Raw genomic sequence first — 21,608 nt, 5'->3', positions numbered from 1 at the left:
AATAAGTGACACTGGCCCCGCACTGGCTCTGGCTCATCACAGGGACTGGCACTACATTGGACAGGATATGAGATATTCAGGGTTGTGTCTCACCTGAGGTGGATGCACTGTGGGGCTCCTCAGGAATGGACCGTTTGTTCTTCTCCGGGGTGTGTGACGGGAGTGGGAGGGGCGGGTCAGTGGGGGGGGAGGCATCTTCATCGTGCCGCGTCGTGGTGACTTCCGCACTCTGGTGGGAGGGCGAGGACGGCGTTGCTGTGCTCACACAGTCTGAGCTGCTGACATCACTCTCCCCCAGGCCGCCGGGTGTCTGGGTGGAGACCGAGGAATGTGTGCCAGACTCGTCGCTGCCTTGTGTAGTGACGAGGGTGGTGCGCTGCTGTACAATGGTTGTCTTGTGCTGCACAACTGTGGTGCTGCTGTTGTTGGCACTTCCACTCATCACCACCGGCTGACCACCCATGTACTCTGAGGTCACCACCACTGAGGGTGCGGTCACCTGGCCCACACACACGGCCTGTCCAGGACTAACACTGGTGCCGGCAGCTTGGTAGTTTGCCGGAGCTGCAGTGACGGGCAGAACGTGTACACCAGCTCCCCCAGGAAGCTGTGTTGAGGCTGGAGACGGGGAGATGTTCACCACCTTGGCACCGCTGACCACGGCCGCTGTGTGAGGAACAGGGGGACGCACGGCAACCATGGCCGGCATGCCCCCGGCGGCTGGCCCCGTGGTCAGCGGCCCCACCATCCCTCCTGAAGCGCTGGCAGCGGGAGTCACACCCACAATGTGGCCGCCAGAAAGCTGCAGCTGAACTGGGTATGACATGCCAGTGTTGGGATCAGTCGATATAAAGGTTCCATCTGCGAGCTGGTTGATTACCACACCCTGTGGAGGCGCTGAACCAACAACAATGGCGGGTGGGTTGTGTACTTGTACTGGCAAATTGGGTATTGTGTTCCCCACCATCTGGACGACATTGATGGCCCCAGTCCCCTGTGCAGCTGCTGCCTGCAGCATCTGCCCGCCACCTACCTGACTGGTGACTGTGGCTACCTGTGCCATCTGTCCCGCAGCAGCCATGGTGCCCATGGCACCGTAGGGCGACATCTGGGTCATGTGAGGACCGTTCATCACCATGTGCTGAGGAACTTTGTTGCCCATAATTATTGCAGGCACTAATCCTCCCTGCGGCTGCTGGTGATGCTGCGGCGACGACTGTGAGGTAGATAATCCTTGTGGCGTGGAAGTGTTGCGTCTCCGCTTGCGACGACGGCCTCCTGACGACCCGCCGCTGGAGGGAGTGTCAGAGCCAGGAGTGGAGCCGGGAGTGGAGTGTGGGGTAGAGGGAGTTGAACCTGAAGTTCCCAGAGGAGTTGAAGCATTCCTTGTCCGGGAATCCTCCACCGTTTCCCCGGCAAGGCCAGTCGTGACAACCTGGGCCACCTGGAGGTGTGGCGAGGACTGTGGCTGGCCCACCTGCCCCTGGTGCTGGTGGTGCTGGTGTGGTGCGGTCTCCACGGCCAGTGTGGCTGCCGTAGCAGGGACAAGTGACTGCCCCGCCATGATAGTTCCTTGTGGAAGGTTGGCGGGGGCGGTTATCATGCCTCCCGGGCTGTGCAGCAGACCAGCTGATGACTGGATGATGTTGCCGCCATTCTGAATAATAACTGGAGCTTGCATTGTGGCAAATGTGTTGACTAGCTGCACCACAGGCTGTACAGGCTGGAACTGTTGAAGTTGTGGCTGAATCTGAGGTTGTAACTGAGGCTGAAGGTGTTGCTGTAGCTGTGGCTGTAGTTGTGGCTGCAACTGTGGCTGAAGCTGAGGCTGCATGTGCTGCTGCATGGGTGCCAGCTGCTGCTGCACCTGCACCTGGGGCACGGCGGCCTGCACCCCCACCACCCCCGCCATGCCTGACGTGACGGCGGCACCCGTGCTGCCGGTGCCCTTGCTGAAGGGGGAGGACACCACCACCATGCTGGCAGGGCAAGTGACGGCTCCACTGCTGGTGGCAAACACAGTCTGGGCCGGGGCGGGGCCATTCACCAGCACGGGTCCCGAGGCACGGACCAATCCCCCTGATCCACCTCCACTATACACAGTCACGTTGGTGGATATGGGGCAATTGAAGATACCCGGCGACAGTGACACAGGAACTGGTGTTGGCTGCTGCTGTGACAGCTGTGGTGGCTGCTGGGGCTGTGAAAGTGGCGGCGGCGGCGGCGGGATCTGAGACAGTGGCTGTTGCTGAGGACTTGGCCGAAGAGTTCCGAGTGATGACGGGACAGGAATACTACTAACTATGCTTTGTACCATTTCCAGCGGGGACTGAGTGACTCCTGCTACGGTGCTGACGCCAGGTGGCCCGGGGGTGAGGGGCTTGTTGGCAGACATGTTCTCAACACTGCTGCTCGGGCCACTGCTGGGACGCTGCTCGGGGCTGCTGGCCTCACTCTCACACTGCTTCACAACGGCGGATTCTTTCTGGCAAGGATCAGCTTTTATGAATTCCTTGGTACTTGACGATGTAACTGGAGGCTTCAAGTTTTCTACCGGTGAATTTGATTCACGCTTAATCTTATGAGACACATCCTCCATCTTCAAGCACAGCCTGGCCTCTTTCTTCTGGTGGGAACAGCCAGAGCCAGCCTGCGTGGTGACTGCCATGGAGTCTGTTATCTTTGTGACGGTGGTGAGAGTAGACGATGAGGTGTACGTCACAGTGGTGGTTTGTACAAGACTACTGGACTCTCCTTTAGCAACTTTAGGTGAAAATATCTCAACTTCCTCATTGTTCTGACTTGCCTGCAAGGTTACATCCACCTGACTGTTACCCTTCTCTGCAGCGCCACTCTTAGTGTCACTGGTGGCAGTACTGAGGTGGTGAGGCTTTGGGTTCGCAGCGGTGGTGACGGGCAAAGAAAACGTTGGTGTGGTGGTCCTCGTGGAGTTGGTGTGACTTGACTGTGAGGAAAGGACAGTGGGCGTTGTCATGACGGTGTTGGTGGTCTGAGTGGCGGCTTTGCTCACTCTTGCTGGTAGAGGAACATTGCTGGGCAGAGGGACAACAGCTGGGGATGAGGACACCTGAGCACTGAGGGATGCTGCACAGGTTCCTGCCCCCATTGCTCCTGCTTGAGACTGAGGCTGAAGCTGTTGCTGGGGCATGATCATAACACTGACTGGTGGAGCAGCGGAGTGTGGCGCTGATGTAGGTGGCGGTCTTGGGGACACGCCTGGAGCCTGCGGTGAGAACTGGCCCATTCCCCCGCCCGCCATGGTGTTATTAAGTAGGGCCGTCTGCTGCGCTAGGTAACCACTCGGGTCGTCCATGAAGGAAGGGCCGGAGGCAGGAGGGCCTGGACCACCTTGGCCACTCCCTGCCGGGCCAGACTGCTGCTCATTCTGCATGTTCCGCACGTCAACGTTCGGACACGGGGAAGCGCGTTCGATCGTGCCCTTGAAACGCTTCCTCGCCCTTCCCCCTGTTTTGCGACGCTTCTCTCCCTCTTCCCAAAACGACGTAGGAACTGAAGGCTGCTCACTGGCGGTCTGTGGAGTGGCCATGACCCCCGGCGGAGGAACCCTTGGCATCATCATTCCTGAGCCTGGCATGCGGCACATCATATTGTTCATCATGTTTGGATGAGGTCCGACGCCTCGTATATTGGCCATGACATGCGGGCCTGGAACCATCATCCCAGGAGGCGGAGGAGGAGGAGGACCTTGCTGCGGGGGTTGTCCTTGATCCTGAGGCTGTAACGATCGCTTTTGTTGCTGTTGTTGTTGTTGTTGCTGGTGTAGCTTTTGCTGAGTCTGATGCTGCTGCTGCTGGGCTTGTAACTGCATCTGCTGGTGGTGCTGTGACTGCTGTTGCTGTGATAATGGCTGCTGCTGGGGCTGAGGTTGATGCTGTGCCATTTGTTGCTGGGGTAGAGGACTGGGACCCTGGGGCCTGCCACAGCGGAACATGGAGGGGTCTGTAGGGCGACACATGTTAGCCCTGACCATCTCTCCGAAGTTAGGTCCCATGCCAGGCCGCAGAGGTCCCATCACGGGGTTCATGTTTGGCCCACCGACGGCGTTCATGTTCGGAGGCATGTTGACGGGGAAGTGGTGGTGGGCGTCGCAGCAGTTGTGTGATCCGGTGCCACAGTGCTGCTGCTGCGGGTAGTGGTGGTTACAGCCGGGCCCTGCGTTCATCATGCCTGGCCTGGGCCCGTACCCCACACCCCCCATCATGCCCATCATCCCACCTGTCATGCCCCAGTTCTGAAATAAAGTCTAGAGTTAATACCTTCAATATAAACTGTATGAGGTTTTTACAGCAGGTGAATAACTTACTGTAGTGAACACCATAAAAGTCTGTCACGTTAACTCTTTACATCAACTATTTACATAACCAAGTGCAACGTTCTCCAATATATTCCTTCCTCTGCTTTTTCACATGGCTTGCTTGTCAGCTGAAGTAATAACAATGACATAGTGTATATAAGTCTTGTTTGTAAGTCTCACATCGGTTACATACATGAGTATTTAAAAGGAGAGAATGCGAAAAAAAAAAAAAAAAGACAAAAGGATGACAGTACATGCCACAATGGAGTATTTATCTTCTTGTTTTATATCATGAGGAAATATATGATGCAAATAACTATGACACCTTTAACTTATAAAAAAACAACAACGATCTTAGTCACTAATCATCAGCTTTTTTAAATACACACTAGAAACACATTTGTACAACAGTTTTCTTTCTATATACTTTCACTTGCTTTTCTTTATAAATACTTACTTTTCTCTCTCTATGAACTTACTTGTTGTGGGTGGAATGCGTTCTGCTGCTGCTGCTGCTGTTGTTGTTGTTGCTGCTGCTGATTGAAGGGGGACATCTGGGAGGGTGTCGGCGGCCCCCTGGGTATCTGCGTGGGCGTTGGTGTCCCCCGCACCATCTGGGCAGGTGATGGTAACCTGGGCAAGTGCACCGGGTTGTGGGGGCTACAGGGCATCTGCGTCGGCGTGGCTACCCCCCTCGGCATCTGCGCTGGGCTCGGTGTTCCCCGGGGCAGCTGTGCGGGGCTCGGGGTGCCTCTGGGGAGCTGTGCCGGGCTTGGCGTCCCTCTCGGCAGCTGGGCAGGGCTTGGGGTACCTCTGGGCAGCTGCGACGGGGTGGGGCCTCGGGTTCCCGGCGCTGGGGCCTCGACGCTTTCCGATGCTTTCCGTTTACGCTTCTTCCTTCCATCCTCTGAAAATAGCAAAAAAGAAGAGTTTAGGTTAAGTAGTATATGTCTAATGTGCTGTAATGTATGACTATATGTGTGTATGTTAAGTTTCATCAAGGCATTCGAGACATTAAAGACCCAATCAAGACTTACTAGTTCTACCGTTATGTAATTTATCTCTCTCTTTTCAATTCTCCCTTCCTCTCTCTTCCTTATGTTCTATTTAGAGAGATCTCCCTTTTCCTACTTTATTCTCCCTACCTCCTACCTCCCTATCTACCTCCTCTATACCATACCTATCTACCTATCCATATCCCTATCTACCTCCTCCATATCTTACCTCCTACCTCCCTATCTACCTCCTCCATACCATACCTCCTACCACCTTATCTACCACCTCCATATCTTACCTCCTTCCACCCTATCTATCTTCATACCATACCTACCACCTTTTCTACCACCTCCATATCTTACCTCCTACCTCCCTATCTACCTCCTCCATACCATACCTCCTACCACCCTATCTACCTCTTCCATATCAACAAACCACTTGAAGATGAAAGAAGAACCCCTCAACTAACACCCTGACCTGATCTAACCTTCATGATACCCAGAACCACTCGACCCCAACGACAACAAGGTAATCATCGCGACGTATTTTGGAGGCAGTGGCAAGGAAAAAAAGCAATGGGGGTTGAGGATGAGGGGACTAAGGGGCTTACAGATAGGAAAAAAAAAAAAAAAGGGGCTGCAGATTGAGGAGGAAGGGAGGGAGTAAGAAGATTGAGAGAAGGGAGGATGCAAGGAATGGCAGAACAGACGAAGGAGGACAGGAGGCTTGAGGGTGAGTGGACTGAGGGGAAAAGGGGAAAAAACTGGGGAGGAGGACAGAGGAAGGAGGTACAGAGGGGTGGGAGTAGGGAGGATGCAAGGGGAGGGGGTACAGGAGGGAGGGTAAGGAAGTTGGGGGGGATGGAGGAGGCAAGGTAAGGTAAGGGTAAGGAGAGGGGAAGGAGGGTAAGAAGGGAGAGAGGGGGGATGGGTAAGGAGGAGGCATGGTAAGAGGGGGTAGAGATTAGGGTAAGGAAGGAAGGGGGATGCAAGGATTAGGGGAGGGTATCGACTAGGGTAGGGAAAACAGGGGGAGGGCTGGGTCGCAGGGTAAGAGGGGGGTAAGACTAGGGTAGGGAGGGATGGGTACGGAGGTATGGACTAGAGAAGGGAGGGGTGGGTAAGGAGGTGGGGGGGGGGGTAGTGAGGACGCAAGGGAAGGGGAGGTATGGACTAGAGAAGGGAGGGGCGGGGGTGTAGGGATGATGAGAAAACTTTGGTTATCTGGCTGTGATGAGGCTCAGGCGGCCCCATCACCCACGGCTCCGAGCGGCGGGCGAGAAGTTGTAGTGAGCACGAGGATGAGACAGTCCTTACGCCCATACGAGTGTTATCAAAGCTTCCGGGACATAGGGTCGTATCAAACATTTCCTCGTACAAGCACGCACATTTGATAGGGCTTTCGTAGGCGTTGTGGGCTTATCAAACCATATTATCAAACCATTTCCTCGCTCCAGCACGCACATTTGACAAGGCTTCGTAGGCGTTGTGGGCTTATCAAACCATTACCTCGCTCCAGCACGCACATTTGACAAGGCTTTCGTAGGCGTTGTGGGCTTATCAAACCATATTATCAAACCATTCCCTCGCACAAGCACGCACATTTGACAAGGCTTTCGTAGGCGTTGTGGGCTTATCAAACCATATCATCCCTCGCTCCAGCACGCAGATTTGACAAGGCTTCGTAGGCGTTGTGGGCTTATCAAACCATATTATAAAAAACTGTCGGAGCTTAGTGTCACATTCTTAAGCATTTCCTCGCCCAAGCACGCACATTAGATAAGGCTTTCGTAGGCGTTGTGGGCTTTTCCATGGGTAGTTTAATGAGCCTGGTGGTAGTTTGACCCTCCTTCTGTCCCCTGAACGTGAAAAACAGTCATTAGAACCAGATTAGTCTTATATTCGGCAATTGAAAGTAGTTGATGTGAGAGTTGGAAGCGTCTTAGAATACCGATCTTACAAACCCACATTCAATAAAGCCGTAAAGAAAGAAGAGAAAGAAAGAATGGAAAGAATGAAGAAAAAAATGTAAGGAAAGAAAGAGAAAACAATTAAAGTAAGAAGATAAATAAATGGAGTATCGAATGGAACTTCGCAAACACGTATGTACGATTGTAAGGGAAAACACGAGAATCTTATATGAACTGATGCATTTTGGAACCATCACTAACTTCCTGCCTATATGATGTTTACCTCCTCCTCAAGCGAAAGTCGACGTTTTAACCCATTCTCTTCTTTCCGTCTTCTTTCCTTTCTCATACACAACCCCCCTCCCTCTCTTCCTTCCTCCTTCTTCCTTCTTCTTTTCTTCCTTCTCTTCCTCCTCCTCCTCCAAGTCGACGTTTTAACCCATTATCTTCCTTCATTCTTCTTTCCTTCCTCATACACAACCCTCCTCCCTTCCTTCCTTCCTTCCTCCCTCCGCCTCCTCCTCCTCCTCCAAGTCGACGTTTTAACCCATTCTCTTCGTTCATTCTTCTTTCCTTCCTCATACACAACCCCCCTCCCTTCCTTCCTCTCTCCAGTTCTTCCCTCCTCCTTCATCCCTCTTCTCCTCCTCCCTCTCGGATCCAGTTCGCGGAAGCAAGGCTGTTAAGGAGGATGGCCCAAGAAAACCTGCAGTAAAATGCTCTTCTCTTCCACGACTTCCGGCTCCTGGGGCGACCGGGTGGGGGGGTGGGGTGGGGTGGGGGGTACGTAGGGGGTCTTGGGGGAGGGTAGGGGGTCTGGGGGGAGGGGTATGGGAACCTCTTTGGACATTTTCCTTTTTCCAACAGAAGAGTTTTAGAAAATACAAATGGAAAGAGGACGATGGAGGGAGCGAGGGAGAGAGAGGGAGGGCGGAGGAAGGGAAGGGAGAGATGTGAGGGAGATAGGTAGGAAAGGAAGGAAGGAAGGAAGGAAAGAAAGGAAATGAGGGAGGGTGCGAGGGAGAGGAAGGAAGGAAGGAAAGGGAATATGATCGAGGAAGTAAAGAAAGAAGGAAGGAAGGATAAGATAAAGAAACAAAGGATGAAAAGAGGAAAGTTAAAAAAGAAGGAAGGAAGGGAAGAGAAAACAAGGAAAGCAGAAAGAAAAAATGGAATGAGAGGGAATGACGGAAAAGGAAGGAAGCGATGAAATAAGAAATAACACAAGATAAACAAACAATGAAAAAAAAAAGAAAGAAGAGGAGGAAGAGGAGGAGCAGGAGGAGTTTGACGAGGACGAGGACGAGGAGGAGGAGGAGGAGGACGAGGAGAGTAAAATTGGGAAAGGGCCACAACATTTTCAGCCCAACACTCACGCCCTCGCTGTGTCGAACCATAAAAATGCAAACGAGGGCGACAACACTATGATGATAACGGGGAGGGCGAGTTTTGGGGTGATGGGGTGAAAGGGACGCCGAGGAAGAGGGTGTAACTTGGAGCAGAGAGTCTGAACGTGTGTGTATCGAAGTGACGGGGTGTTGAGTGGAGTTGAAAGACGCGGTGATAGGTTTGAAAGGTATATAGATGAGGGTTAGGTTAGGTTAGGTTAGGTTAGGAAAAGGGTGTAACTTGGAGCAGAGAGTCTGAACGTGTGTGTATCGAAGTGACGGGGTGTTGAGTGGAGTTGAAAGACGCGGTGATAGGTTTGAAGGTGTATAGATGAGGGTTAGGTTAGGTTAGGTTAGGAAAAGGGTGTAACTTGGAGCAGAGAGTCTGAACGTGTGTGTATCGAAGTGACGGGGTGTTGAGTGGAATTGAAAGACGTGGCAATAGGGTTGAAAGGTGTATAGATGGTGTCAGAATGAGGGTTAGGTTAGGTTTGGTTAGGTTAGGAAAAGGGTTAAGCCAAGTGACGTGGTGTAGAAAAGGACCTGAAAGACGTAATAATAGGCTGAAAGGTGTTGTAGAGAACGAAGATAAGCGGCGAGATGTCAGACTGAGGTTAGGTTAGGTTAAGTTAGGTTACGGTGAGACAAGATACAGTGGAAGGAAGGGAGGATGACTTACAACGAAGGAAAACTAATGTAAAAGAGGTTAAAATCAATAAGGTAGTTCATAGGAAGGTTTTAGCGGTGAGGTGTAGAGGATGACTTACAACGAAGGAAAACTAATGTAGAAGAGGTTAAAATCAATAAGATAGTTCATATAGGAAGGTTTTAAAGGCTGAGAAAGAGAGTGGCTAAGTTAAGGAAGAAGAAGAAGAAGAAGAAGATGAAGAAGGGGTAGGCAGGAAATTGCTACGGTAGAATTTAAAAGACCGAGGTAGAAAAAGAAGAAGGAAAGAAGGAGGAGGAAGTAGAGGGAGGCAGGAGGAGAGGAGAGAGGAGGGAAAGTATAAACAAACTAAACATGTAGCGAAGAAGGGGACGTCAAGTAGTTACAATAATAGTAAGGGGAGTTAACAGTTAGTGGTGCGCTGCTCCCCCTTACGACTACTACTACTACTACTACTACTACTACTATTACTATTTTTTTATTAGTATTCTTCATTGCTCATTTTATCCTTTTCAGCATCGCCTATTTATTATTGTTATCGCTGTTTCTTCTTCTTCTTCTTCTTCCTCCTCCTCTTTCCTTCTTCTCCTCTCTTCCTCTCTTCGTTTTCCTGTACTTGTTTCTCTCTCTCTCTCTCTCTCTCTCTCTCTCTCTCTCTCTCTCTCTCTTTCTCTCTCTCTCCTTGTCTTCTCTTCATCCTCCTTCTTCTTCTATTTCTCTTGTCTTCTTTTCCTCTTCCTCTACGTCTTTCTACTCTTCTCACCTCCATTCGCTGCCTATTCCTCTTTCTCTTAGCTCATCCACTACTACTACTACTACTACTACTACTATTACTGCTGCTACTGGTGGTAATGCAAGAGCGCTCATCCCTCGCCCTCTACGCCTCATTAACACTTCGGATATTGCGTCTTACAGCGACAACACGCAGCCCAAATTACGCTTTAACGTGGCGATACTCCGCTAACTTCTGGTGAGCGCCGACTTGGTCTCCTTCTCCTCCTCTGTTTCTGGTCTTTTCTTCTCTTTTTCTGGTCTTTTCTTTAACTTTCTTCGGGTTTTTGTTTACTTTCTATTTCTTGTCTTCTCTCCGTCTGATGGTCTCTTTGTTTTCCTCTTTCTACGCCTCTTTGTCCTCCTCCTCCTCTTCCTATTTCTTCTTCTCTTTCACTTTCTATGCCTCCTCGTTCTCCTCCTGTTCCTTCTTTTCTTCTCTCCCTCTTCCTCTTTCTTCTTCTCTTCTTTTCCACTTTCTTCGTCCTCCTCCTCCTCCTCCTTCGCCTCTTCTTCCATGTTCTTACGATCTTTCTCTTCCTCTTCATTTCCTTGTAGATCTTCGTGTTTTTCTTTACTCCCTTCTGCTCCCTCCTCCTCTTCTTCCTTCTTAACTCCTTCGTCTCGTCCTCTATACTCCTACGACCCTCCTGCTCCTCCTCCTCCTCTTCTATACTCTTCCTCTTCCTCCTCCTCCTCCTCCTCCTCTTCCTTCTCAACTCCTGGTTTTTCTCCGTCTCATCTTCTATACTCCTATGATCCTCCTACTCCTCCTCCTCTTTTTATACTCTTCTTCTTTCTCCTCCTCCTCCTCCTCTTCTATACTCTTCTTCTTCTTCCTCCTCCTCCTCCTCCTGGCCGCGTCCGTCCCTCCTTCTCCGTTACATCTGCTTGCTTCACCGCCTTCCTATCGCTGCCCAACGCGGGGAAGATTCACATCGACCCGCGTGCCCCCCTGCCTCAGCCCCCCGCGAGCCTGCCTCCTTGGGTGATGGGCAGGGGACTTACACCCAGGCTTACACCCGCCGCTAGTGCCTCCCGCCAACCCGCCCAACCAACCCGCCCAACTGCCTCCCCCTTGTCTTGTCTTGTGTGTGTGTGTGTGTGTGTGTGTGTGTGTGTGTCAGTCTAGGAAGCAGGCAGGCGCTTTAGGAAGGAGGAGAAGGAGGAGAGAGAGAGAGAGAGAGAGAGAGAGAGAGAGAGAGAGAGAGAGAGAGAGAGAGAGAGAGAGAGAGAGAGAGAGAGAGAGAGAGAGTGTGTGTAGGAGGAGAACGAAGAAAACAACAATATCAATAGCAACAACAACAACAACAACAACAGAACCAGTAGTAGTAATAGAGCCTCCGAATAATTAAAAATATCCGATAACAATAGCAGCACGAGAGAGAGAGAGAGAGAGAGAGAGAGAGAGAGAGAGAGAGAGAGAGAGAGAGAGAGAGAGAGAGGGGGGGGGGGGGCAGAGACCAGCACCCTTCACCCACCCAATACCTAACACCCAGCTTCCATCACCCAGCCAGTACCCCTTCACCTTTCACCCACTACAAAGCACTCATCACCCATCACCAATCACCCAGCACCCAGCATCCAACACTCAGTACCCAGCATCCAACACCCATCACCCAGCATCCAACACCCATCACCCAACACCCAGCATCCATCACCCAGCCAGCACCCCTTCACCTATCACCCAGCGCCTAACAACCACTACATAGCACCCATCACTCATCACCCAGCATCCAACACCCAGCATCCATCACCCAGCCAGCACCCCTTCACCTATCACCCAGCGCCTAACAACCACTACATAGCACCCATCACTCATCACCCAGCATCCAACACCCAGCATCCATCACCCAGCCAGCACCCCTTCACCTATCACCCAGCGCCTAACAACCACTACATAGCACCCATCACTCATCACCCAGCATCCAACACCCATCACCCATCACCCTTCACCCAGCACCCGGCAGCCAGCACCACGTAATCGACTTCCGTGGACATTATATGCGGTTCGCCCCGGAGACCCGCGGCCGCACTAAATGAAGTTCCTTTCAGCGCGGCGCCGAGTCATTTTAAAACACAAACTCCAATTTCCCGAGATAATAGGCGGTGCTGCAGGGTCAGGGAGGGAGCGAGAGCGAGAGAGAGAGAGAGAGAGAGAGAGAGAGAGAGAGAGAGAGAGAGATCTGGCACTCCCAACAATACTGGACCTTAGCCAAATCGAGCTTCAGCCTGAATTACCCACACACACACACACACACACACACACACACACACACACACACACACACACAAGGAGGAAGGAAGGGTAAGAATGAGGTTAAAAAGTCATATAGAAAGGCTTGTCTCTTCTTCCCTTCTTTTCCCTTTCCCTTCCCTTCCTTTCCGTTCGCTTCCTTTCCTCTCTCTTTTCTTCCTTTCTCTTCGCTTCTCTTCTCTTGCCTTTCTTTCCTTCCCTTCCCTTCCATTCCCTTTCCTTCTCTTCCCTTTCCATCCCTTCCTTTCCTTTCTCTTCCCTTTTCTTCCTTTCCTTTCCTTCCATCCCTTCCCTTTCCTTTCCTTTGCGGTGGAGGCTGAAAACTGATGCGAGAGAGAGAGAGAGAGAGAGAGAGAGAGAGAGAGAGAGAGAGAGAGAGAGAGAGAGAGAGAGAGAGAGAGAGAGAGAGAGAGAGAGGGGGGGGGGAAAGGGAGATAGGCAGAGGGGGAGAGAAAGAGTGGGGTGGGGGATGGAGAGAAGGAGAGAAAAGGAGGGAGAGACGGAGGAAAGACACGCAGTAAGTGGAGAAGGAGGCATACAAGTGAATCAATCGACTTAAAGGAGTGTTGGGGTACAAAGAGGAGGAGGAGGAGGAGGAGGAGGAGGAGGAGGAGGAGGAGGAGGAGGCTGCTGCGGGCGACAGATGTGGAGGTGGTGGTGGAAAAGGAGGTGGAGGGAAGATAGAGAAGAGGTGGAGGAGGAGGAAGAGGAGGAGGAGGAGAAGAGGACATCAACAGGTGTAAGGGATAACTGATGTAGAGAGAACAATGGGAACGGAAGGAGGAGGAGGAGGAGGAGGAGGAGGAAAGGATAATAGGAGTAAGGTTAAACAGAGTAACAAAAGGTGTGAACAGGAGAAAGGAAAAGCAATGAAAAGGAGGAGGAGGAGGAGGAGGAGGAGGAGGAGGAGGAAGGAAGAAGAAAAGGTAATGACAAAAGCTGTAAACAAGAGGGAAAAAGGTGATGAAAAGAGGTGTTTTAGAGGAGGAAGAGGAGGAGGAGGAGGAAGAGGAGGAGGAGGAGGAGGAGGAGAAGGAGGTGGAGGAGGAAGGTGAAAGGTGGTACTGGAAGAGTTATAAAGTTGTAAGTGAGAGCAGGTCGAGGAGGAGGAGGAGGCGTGTGTGTGTATGTGCGTGTGTGTGCGTGTGCGTGCGTGCGGGCGGGCGGGGTTTTGGGTACACGCGCAGAAGACCGGACTGGCAACACTGACGGGTCGGGAGATGGGGGGGTGGTCCTCTTGTTCGTGACTTGGCAACGCTGCAAGGAACCGTGTCAAGGGGGAGACTGAACGTGTGTGTGTGTGTGTGTGTGTGTGTGTGTGTGTGTGTGTGTGTGTGTGTGTGATATGACTGAAACGGGAAGGCGAGCGATTGACGAAGCTGGTAACACTGGCAAGAGTCCAAGACCGAAAAGAAGAAGAAGAAGAAGAAGAAGAAGAAGAAGAAGCGGAAACAGAAGAAATGATGATAAAAATGAAAACAAGTGATGGTTAAAATGAAAGTAACAAGAGTGATAGAGAATACGTAGGAGAAAAAATTATTATTATTATTATTATTATTATTATTATTATTATCATTATTATTATTATTAGTAGTAGTAGAAGACGAAGACAAAGAAAACCCCGAAGAAGAAAAGAAGAAAGGAAAAGCTACACAAGACCACCAATAACAAGAAAAACAAGAAAACAAAGAAGAGAAGAAGAGAAAATAAATAAAGAAATAAGAGAGAAGGAGAAAGAGTGAAGAGACAGACAGAAACACAGAGAAAAGAGCAAGAGAACCACACTTCGAAGACCCATCCAGGCGACATCGAACTCCCGAAGAAGAGTGTAAACAAGAGCCTTCGGAGACCCTTCTGGCGGCGGCGCTGAAGGAGGCGGCGAAGGAGGAACCAAACAAGGACGTGAGGAGGTGGAGGGAAGCGCGGCACAGTCAAAGGCCAGAGAGAGAGAGAGAGAGAGAGAGAGAGAGAGAGAGAGAGGGGGGAGGGGGTGTAAGGGGGGACTCTACACAATCGAGGTTGAGGGTCCACCAAGCTTTGCGATTTAATTTCTGAGTCAAGCAACAGCCAGTCACAAAGGAGCATTCCGGGAAGCGGGGATGAAGAGGAGGAGGAGGAGGAGGAGGAGGAGGAGGGTGCCTGAGCGTTACCCTGTGTGGTGTTGGGGAGACCAGACTCAACACCTGACACCCCCCAACACACACACACACACACAGATTGCCCCCCCCCTCCCTCCCCCCTACACACACACACACACACACTTTCCCGGAACCACCCAAGGGACTCTCTCATCTCTCGTGTGTATGTATGTAACGTCTATGTATGTCCGTCGGTGCAAGGGAAAGTCTAAAGATATGAAGGATTTACGTTCGGACAAGGCGGGTGAGAGTCAGGAAGAAGTGGGTGGTGGAAGGGGCGGCGAGGTGGTGAGGGTCAATACCGGAGAGCAGGTCAGACGGAGCACCACCACCACCACCACCACTGCCTCAGCCTCTCTCCCTCCCTTACCCCTTCTCTCCCTCTCTCCCGCCTGCCTTCCTTCCTTCCAGCCCGTCCCAGCCAGCCAGCCAGCCAGCGAGCGCTCTCTTCCCTGCTCAGCGACGCAACGCCACCACCTCTTCCTCGCCACACCACTTCCTCATACCAGGTCACGGTCCCTCCTTGCTCCCCCTCGGTCTCCCTCCCTCGGTCTCTCTCCCTCCCTTGGTCTCTCTCTCTCCCTCCCTCCTGCCAGGCCGCCGTCACCGCTTCCACCGCCATCACTACACCCGCTGTGCTTTCCTTCCTTCCTTCCTCCACACAAGCCTTTCATGTTAGCGTTTGATTACTGGATTTGGTTTGGTCTAGTCGCTCTATCTTAGCTTTCTCAATGCAAGCTTTTCACGTTACCATGATTCTTTGATTTGATGTCTCTCCCTCTATTTTTGCTTTCGTTTCCCCGATAAGACTTTCTCTCCTTTCTCCATACAAGTCTTTCACGTTGGCATTTGATTCCTTGATTTGATTTCCTTTACTTGATCTTTGTTTTAGTTTCCCCATGACTTATTTTTCCTTTCCTTACTCCATACAAGCCTTTCACATTAGTTTCCTTGACACGACCCTCTTTTCTTTCTCTACACAAGCTTTTCACGATGCTATTTGATTCCTTGACTTGATTTCCTTTACTTGATCTTTGTTTTAGTTTCCCCATGACTTATTTTTCCTTTCCTTTCTCCATACAAGCCTTTCACATTAGTTTCCCCGATTTGACTTTCTCTCCTTTCTCTATACAAGCCTTTCACGATGCTATTTGATTCCTTGATTTGATTTCCTTAACTCGATTTTTGTTTTAGTTTCCCCGACATGGTTCCCTTATATGTTCTTTCTCCAAACAAATCCTTCACATAAGTCTGATTCCTTGATTTGATTCCTCTCGCTCTATGCTTTAGCTTCCCTGACATGAATATCCTCTCTCTCTCTCTCTCTCTCTCTGTGTGTGTGTGTGTGTGTGTGTGTGTGTGTGTGTGTGTGTGTGTGTGTGTGTGTGCGTGTATCCCTGGTGGTGATTTAGAGGGCTCAGCCACGCTCGTTACGTTCTGTCTTCCCTCATTTAGGCGTTATATTAATTTTCTCCTCCAAGGCTTGAATACGCAGAGACCCAAACCGCAGCCCCTGGTAACGCGCTGCACATATCAACGACCTTACCGTGTGTGCGTGTGTGAGGGAGAGGGAGAGAGAGGGAGAGGGAGAGAGAGAGAACACGAGGCGGAAGTGGTATGTGGCAGGTTACGTGTTGGCAGCGACATTAACAAAACCAACAACCGCTATGCAGGAGAGAGACAACACCTGTACAGACCGTCAGAAGCGGGTGCAATAGAAAGTAACAACAATATTAATCTTTCTCATCTTACACAAACAAAAATTTATCAACTAAACTTACCCTTGTAGTGTTTATATTTCTCTACCTTTGATGTCCTCACCTTCGTCAAAGAACCACAAACATCTAGTAACCTTACCTATGCAGTCTCTATTCTCCTCTCTCTTATTGTCTACCTTGCCTTTCAGAAACACCATGTACCTTAATCCTAACCTAACCTAATCTAACCTATCCTAATCTAACTTAACCTGACCTGATCTAACCTACCCTAACTTAGCCCAGCCTGACCTAAGTTGACCTAAGCTAATCTAACCTTACCTAACCTGACCTAATCTAACTTAAGCTAACCTGACCTGGCCTAACCTAACCTAACCTACCTTGCAGTTTCTATCCACCTCTCTCTCTCCGATTGACTTCCTCACCCGCCACAAATATATACAAACAGTTCCCTAAAGACTCCATAAGTACACCTATACCTTCCCTTCCCTTCTCCATTAACTCCACTCCTTAAACTCCCATCAACACCTGCCTAACTTAACCTACCTGACTTTACCTTACCTAACCTAATCTAACCTGAGCTAACCTAATCTATCCTATCCTATTCTAACCTAACCTAACTTAACCTGGCCTAACCTAACCTAACCTACCTTGCAGTTTCTATCCACCTCTCTCTCATTGACTTCCTCACCCGCCACAAATATATACAAACAGTTCCCTAAAGACTCCATAAGTACACCTATACCTTTCCTTCCCTTCTCCATTAACTCCACTCCTTAAACTCCCATCAACACCTGCCTAACTTAACCTATTATCGCACAAGCCGCTGAAAAAACACATCACATTACACTATACCCTGCTCATTCTCCTCTTCCTCTCTCTCCCTCTCTCCCAATCCCCCTGACAGAATCTCTACTCCATTAAGACCTGCCTCTACCCTCCCAGTATCCCCCCCTTCCACCCTTCCCTCACGTGGTGCCTCCCTCCCGTCACACACCCTTCCATCATTGAATTAAGGACCGAGTCAAAAGTTGGAGAGGCCTAACACACGCCCGTAAACGACTGGGCCTCATCTGCTAAGCCTTCGGAGGGGGTCCAGGGAGGGAGGGTGTCAAGAGGGAGAAGGGAGAGAGGGAGCGTAAAAAGAGAGGGAAGGAAAGGGGGGAAAAAAGGGCAGTCGAGTGAAAACCTTGGTGAAATCTTAATGAAGTAAGTGTTCTGATGTAAACTTTGGGATCAAGAGGAGGAGGAGGAGGAGGAGGGGATGATGAAGGAGAGAGAGAGTTGAAGGGGCGCGCGCGGCTTTGGTAAAGAAACGAAGGGGGGCAGAGAGGGGTGAAAGGGGTAAAAGGGGGAGCCTAAGGGTGTGTTAGGTGACAAGGGTGTGTGTGTAAGGGGGTGCAAGGGGTCGAGAAGGCATAATAGGGAAGAGTTGAAAGGCTGCAACGAGAGAGAGAGAGAGAGAGAGAGAGAGAGAGAGAGAGAGAGAGAGAGAGAGAGAGAGAGAGAGAGAGAGAGAGAGAGAGAGAGAGAGAGAGAGAGAGAGAGAGAGAATCTACCTACCTTACCTTACCTAACCTAACCTACCCTACCCTAATATAGCCTACCTAACCTACCCTACCCTAATATAGCCTACCTAACCTATCTACTTAACCTAACCTAACCTACCCTACCCTACCCTAATATAGCCTACCTAACCTAACCTATCTACTTAACCTAACCTAACCTAACCTACCCTACCCTAATATAGCCAACCTAACCTATCTACTTAACCTAACCTAACCTACCCTACCCTACCCTAATATAGCCTACCTAACCTAACCTATCTACTTAACCTAACCTACCCTACTCTAATGTAGCCTACCTAACCTAACCTATCTACTTAACCTTACCTAACCTAACCTAGCCTACCTAACCTGCCTACCCAACCTAACCCGACCTAACCTAACTTAACCTAACCTAACTTAACTATCCCTATCTATCCATCCATCTCTCTATCTATCTACCAGAGCTTAGACGCAATAAACGCAACAAGAACCCCAAGTAGACCAAGCGTTTATGAACCTCTGTCCAACTCAACACTCCTAAGAGCGTGTTGAATGCCATGAGTGGGGATGCGACCCTTCAAAGTTCCGGCGAAGTTACGTTTAGACTTTGAGCAGTTAGCGAGGCATGAGTGAGAGGGAGGGAAGAGGAAGAGGAGGGAGGGAGGGAAGGCAAGGACGGACAAAGGGGCGGAGGGAAGAAAAGAGCTGAGAGAAAGAGGGAAAGAACGGAGGAGAGGAGGAAAATAAATAAACGAAAGAGGAAAATATAGAGGAAGGGAAGAAGCAGTGAAGAATAGAAGGGAAGGAGTAAAATGAGACAAAGAAGAGAAGGAGGAGGAAGGAAAACGATGAAAAAAGGAGGAAAGAAATAAAGGATAGAAAAAGAAGAAAGGGAGATAGGAAAGAGACTGAAGAAAAAAGAAAAGGACTGAGGAGAGGGTAAGGAAGGGAGAAGAAAGAGGGAAGAAAGGAGGGAGGGAGGAAGGAAAAAGACGAGAGAAGAAAGAGCAGAAAGGAAGCAGAAAGGAAAGGAAAGAAGGATAATTATAAGGATGGAAGGACGAGGAGGAAGAGGAATAAGCAAGATAGAGCGAAGAAAAGGAAAGGAAGGAAGGAAAAAGACGAGGGAAAAAAGAAAGGACGCAAGAAGGAAGGGAAAGAAGGATAATTATAAGGATGGAAGGACGAGGAGGAAGAGGAATAAGCAAGATAGAGCGAAGAAAAGGAAAGGAAGGAAGGAAAAAGACGAGGAAAGAAAGACAGGAAGCAGGAAGGAAGGGAAAGAAGGATAATTATAAGGATGGAAGGATGAGGAGGAAGAGGAATAAGCAAGGTAGAGCGAAGAAAAGAAGGAAGGAAGGAAGGAAGAAAGGGAGGGAGAAAAATAAACAATAAGAATAAAAATGAAAAGTAATACCAAACAAGATCGCGCAGTCATAAATCTTTCAAAGTGACTCCCGGAAAGTTTCATAATTGGGTTTCTGGGGCCATATTTACATCTCTTTGTTAGTTAGGGAAAACCAGACACGCACCATTTTCACGCTTGTCAGAAGATGAAGGACTGGCGGTGATGATGGTGGTGGTGGTGGTGATGGTGGTGGTGGAGGTAGGTAACTCGCAGGTATGTTTGAGTTTATTTTGGCAACCGTTCTGTACTGAGTGACTGATGAAGTGTGAGTATGTGAGTGAGTGAGTGGTGTGTATGTGTGCGTGTTTAGGTGACGGCAGGACAGGACAGGTGTGGTTCTTTGCAGGTGATATATTAGCAGGTAAATAGAAGGGTCGATTCGTTATGCTAAGTGAACAATGAAGTAGAAGGTTGTTGAAAGTGTGTAGTGAAGGATGGCGAAAGAATACCAATACAGAATGAAAGAAAGAGATAGATAATTAGATATAGATGGAGATAGATATAGGTAGACAGCTTAGCAGGTAAACAGAAGAAGGGTCGATTGGAAGTTCTAAATGGAGGATGAAGTAGAAGGTTGTTGAAAGCGTGCAGTGAAGGATGGCGAAAGAATACCAATACAGAGTGAAAGAAAGAGATAGATAATTAGATATAGATTGAGATATAGACAGGTTAGCAGGTAAGCAGAAGAAGGGTTGATTGGAAATTCTATATGGAGGATGAAGTAGAAGGTTGTTGAGGGCGTGTATTAGTAGATGGAAACGAGATACAAATACAAGAGAGAGAAAGAGAAGGAAAGAGAAAGAAAGACAGGGAAAGAAAAAGATAGAAAGATAGATAGCAATACAAATAAAAATAGGAAGACTAGGAAAGAGAGAGAGAAAAATAGCTAGACAGAGACAGACAGACATAGCTAGAGAAACATATATAGCTAGAAATAGAGATAGATAGATAGATAAACACTAATACAAATACACTACTATCGTCTATAAATAACTTAGTAAAGGCTTTCTAAACACTTTCTGCAAGACACTGAGAAACTTTATAAGCTATGAAAGACTTATATCATGATGAGAGAGAGAGAGAGAGAGAGAGAGAGAGAGAGAGAGAGAGAGAGAGAGAGAGCACGGGGAGTAATAAGCTTGAGGGGTGATAATTGCTTCGTTGGGGAGAGAGAGAGAGAGAGAGAGGGTGCTGCTTCATTTCTCTCTCTCTCTCTCTCTCTCTCTTCCTTCCTTCCTTCTGCCAGCGCTCCCTCTCTCTCTCTCTCTCTCTCTCATACAAATCTACCTTCATCATCTACTCCTTCTCTTCAATGCCCCTTTTCCCCTCTTCTTTTGTCCCTTTAAATCCCTTTCTTCACTTTTTATTCATGGCTATCTCCCTCTTTATTTCTTTTTTCCTTCTTTTCACTTTCCTCTGCATACATTTCTATCTCTATTTTCTGTTCCTTCACTTCAAATCCCTTCTTACCTATTCACTCAATCTCTTCTCTTCATTCTTAATTCATTCAGTCAACTCTACTTTATTTTTCATCTTTCTTCTTTCTTCTACATAAATATCTACTTCTGTGTTCTATTCCTTCGCTTCAAATCCCTCCTTTCCATTTCCTCAATCTCTTCTCTTCACTTCTAATTCATTCAGTCAACTCTACTTCTCTCTATATACAATTCTTCCTTCTTTTCCAATCCCTCCTTTCCCCTCTTTTCCATTCCCTCAATCTCTTCTCTTCACTCCTAATTCATTCAGTCAACTCTACTTCTCTCTATGTACAATTCTTCCTTCTTTTCCAATCCCTCCTTTCCCCTCTTTTCCATTCCCTCAATCTCTTCTCTTCACTCCTAATTCATTCAGTCAACTCTGCTTCTCTCTATAAACGATTCTCCCTTTACTTCAAATCCATTCTTTCCCCTCTTTTCCATTCCCTCAATCTCTTCTCTTCCCTCTTAATTCATTCAGTCAACTCTACTTCTCTCTATATACAATTCTTCCTTCACTTCAAATCCATTCTTTCCCCTCTTTTCCATTCCCTCAATCTCTTCTCTTCACTTCTAATTCATTCAGTCATCCCTTTCTTCCTCCTCTTACGCTGTTATCTTTCCCCTCTTCTCCTCTCTGTCCTTTCAACCCTCTCCTCTCATTCCTAATTCAGAGGGTCACTTTACCTTTCTTCTTTCTCCTTTCCCTTCCAACCGGTTTTCTTTTCACTAGCGTTCGTCCCGTCAACACCTCCATTTTCCTTTCTTCTTCTTTATCCTGTTATTTCTCGTTACTTCTTTTCCCTTCTTTCCTATGCCGGTACTTTCCTTGCTAACTCCATTTTACTTTTTTCCCTTCCAACCCTTTCTCTTACCACGCATTTTCGTCCCTGTAACACCTTCCTTCTCTTCTCCTCCTCCTTCTGTGTTAATTATCTTCCCTTATGTCTTTCTCCTTCTTTCTTATGCTGTTACCTTCCTTACTAACTTCTTTCCCTTCC

The 21,608-nt window shown here is 49.0% G+C and overlaps 1 protein-coding gene across 1 annotated transcript in view; it reads right to left on the bottom strand.

Annotated features, from left to right (window-relative positions):
* LOC127002200 (trithorax group protein osa-like) overlaps positions 1 to 21,608 on the bottom strand; it is a 97,083-nt gene that overhangs the window by 8,968 nt on the left and 66,507 nt on the right. Inside the window, exons 4-5 of the mRNA XM_050867899.1 lie at positions 4,816 to 5,243; positions 94 to 4,273 (exon numbers count right to left, since the gene is read on the bottom strand). Coding sequence (XP_050723856.1) covers positions 94 to 4,273; positions 4,816 to 5,243 — 4,608 coding nt within the window. The remainder of the gene's footprint in view (positions 1 to 93; positions 4,274 to 4,815; positions 5,244 to 21,608) is intronic.

The sequence above is a fragment of the Eriocheir sinensis genome, chromosome 22, assembly GCF_024679095.1.
Source record: "Eriocheir sinensis breed Jianghai 21 chromosome 22, ASM2467909v1, whole genome shotgun sequence".
NCBI lineage: Eukaryota > Metazoa > Arthropoda > Malacostraca > Decapoda > Varunidae > Eriocheir > Eriocheir sinensis.
Note: the sequence above shows the minus strand (reverse complement) of the source record. Positions and strands in the feature narration are given on the sequence as shown.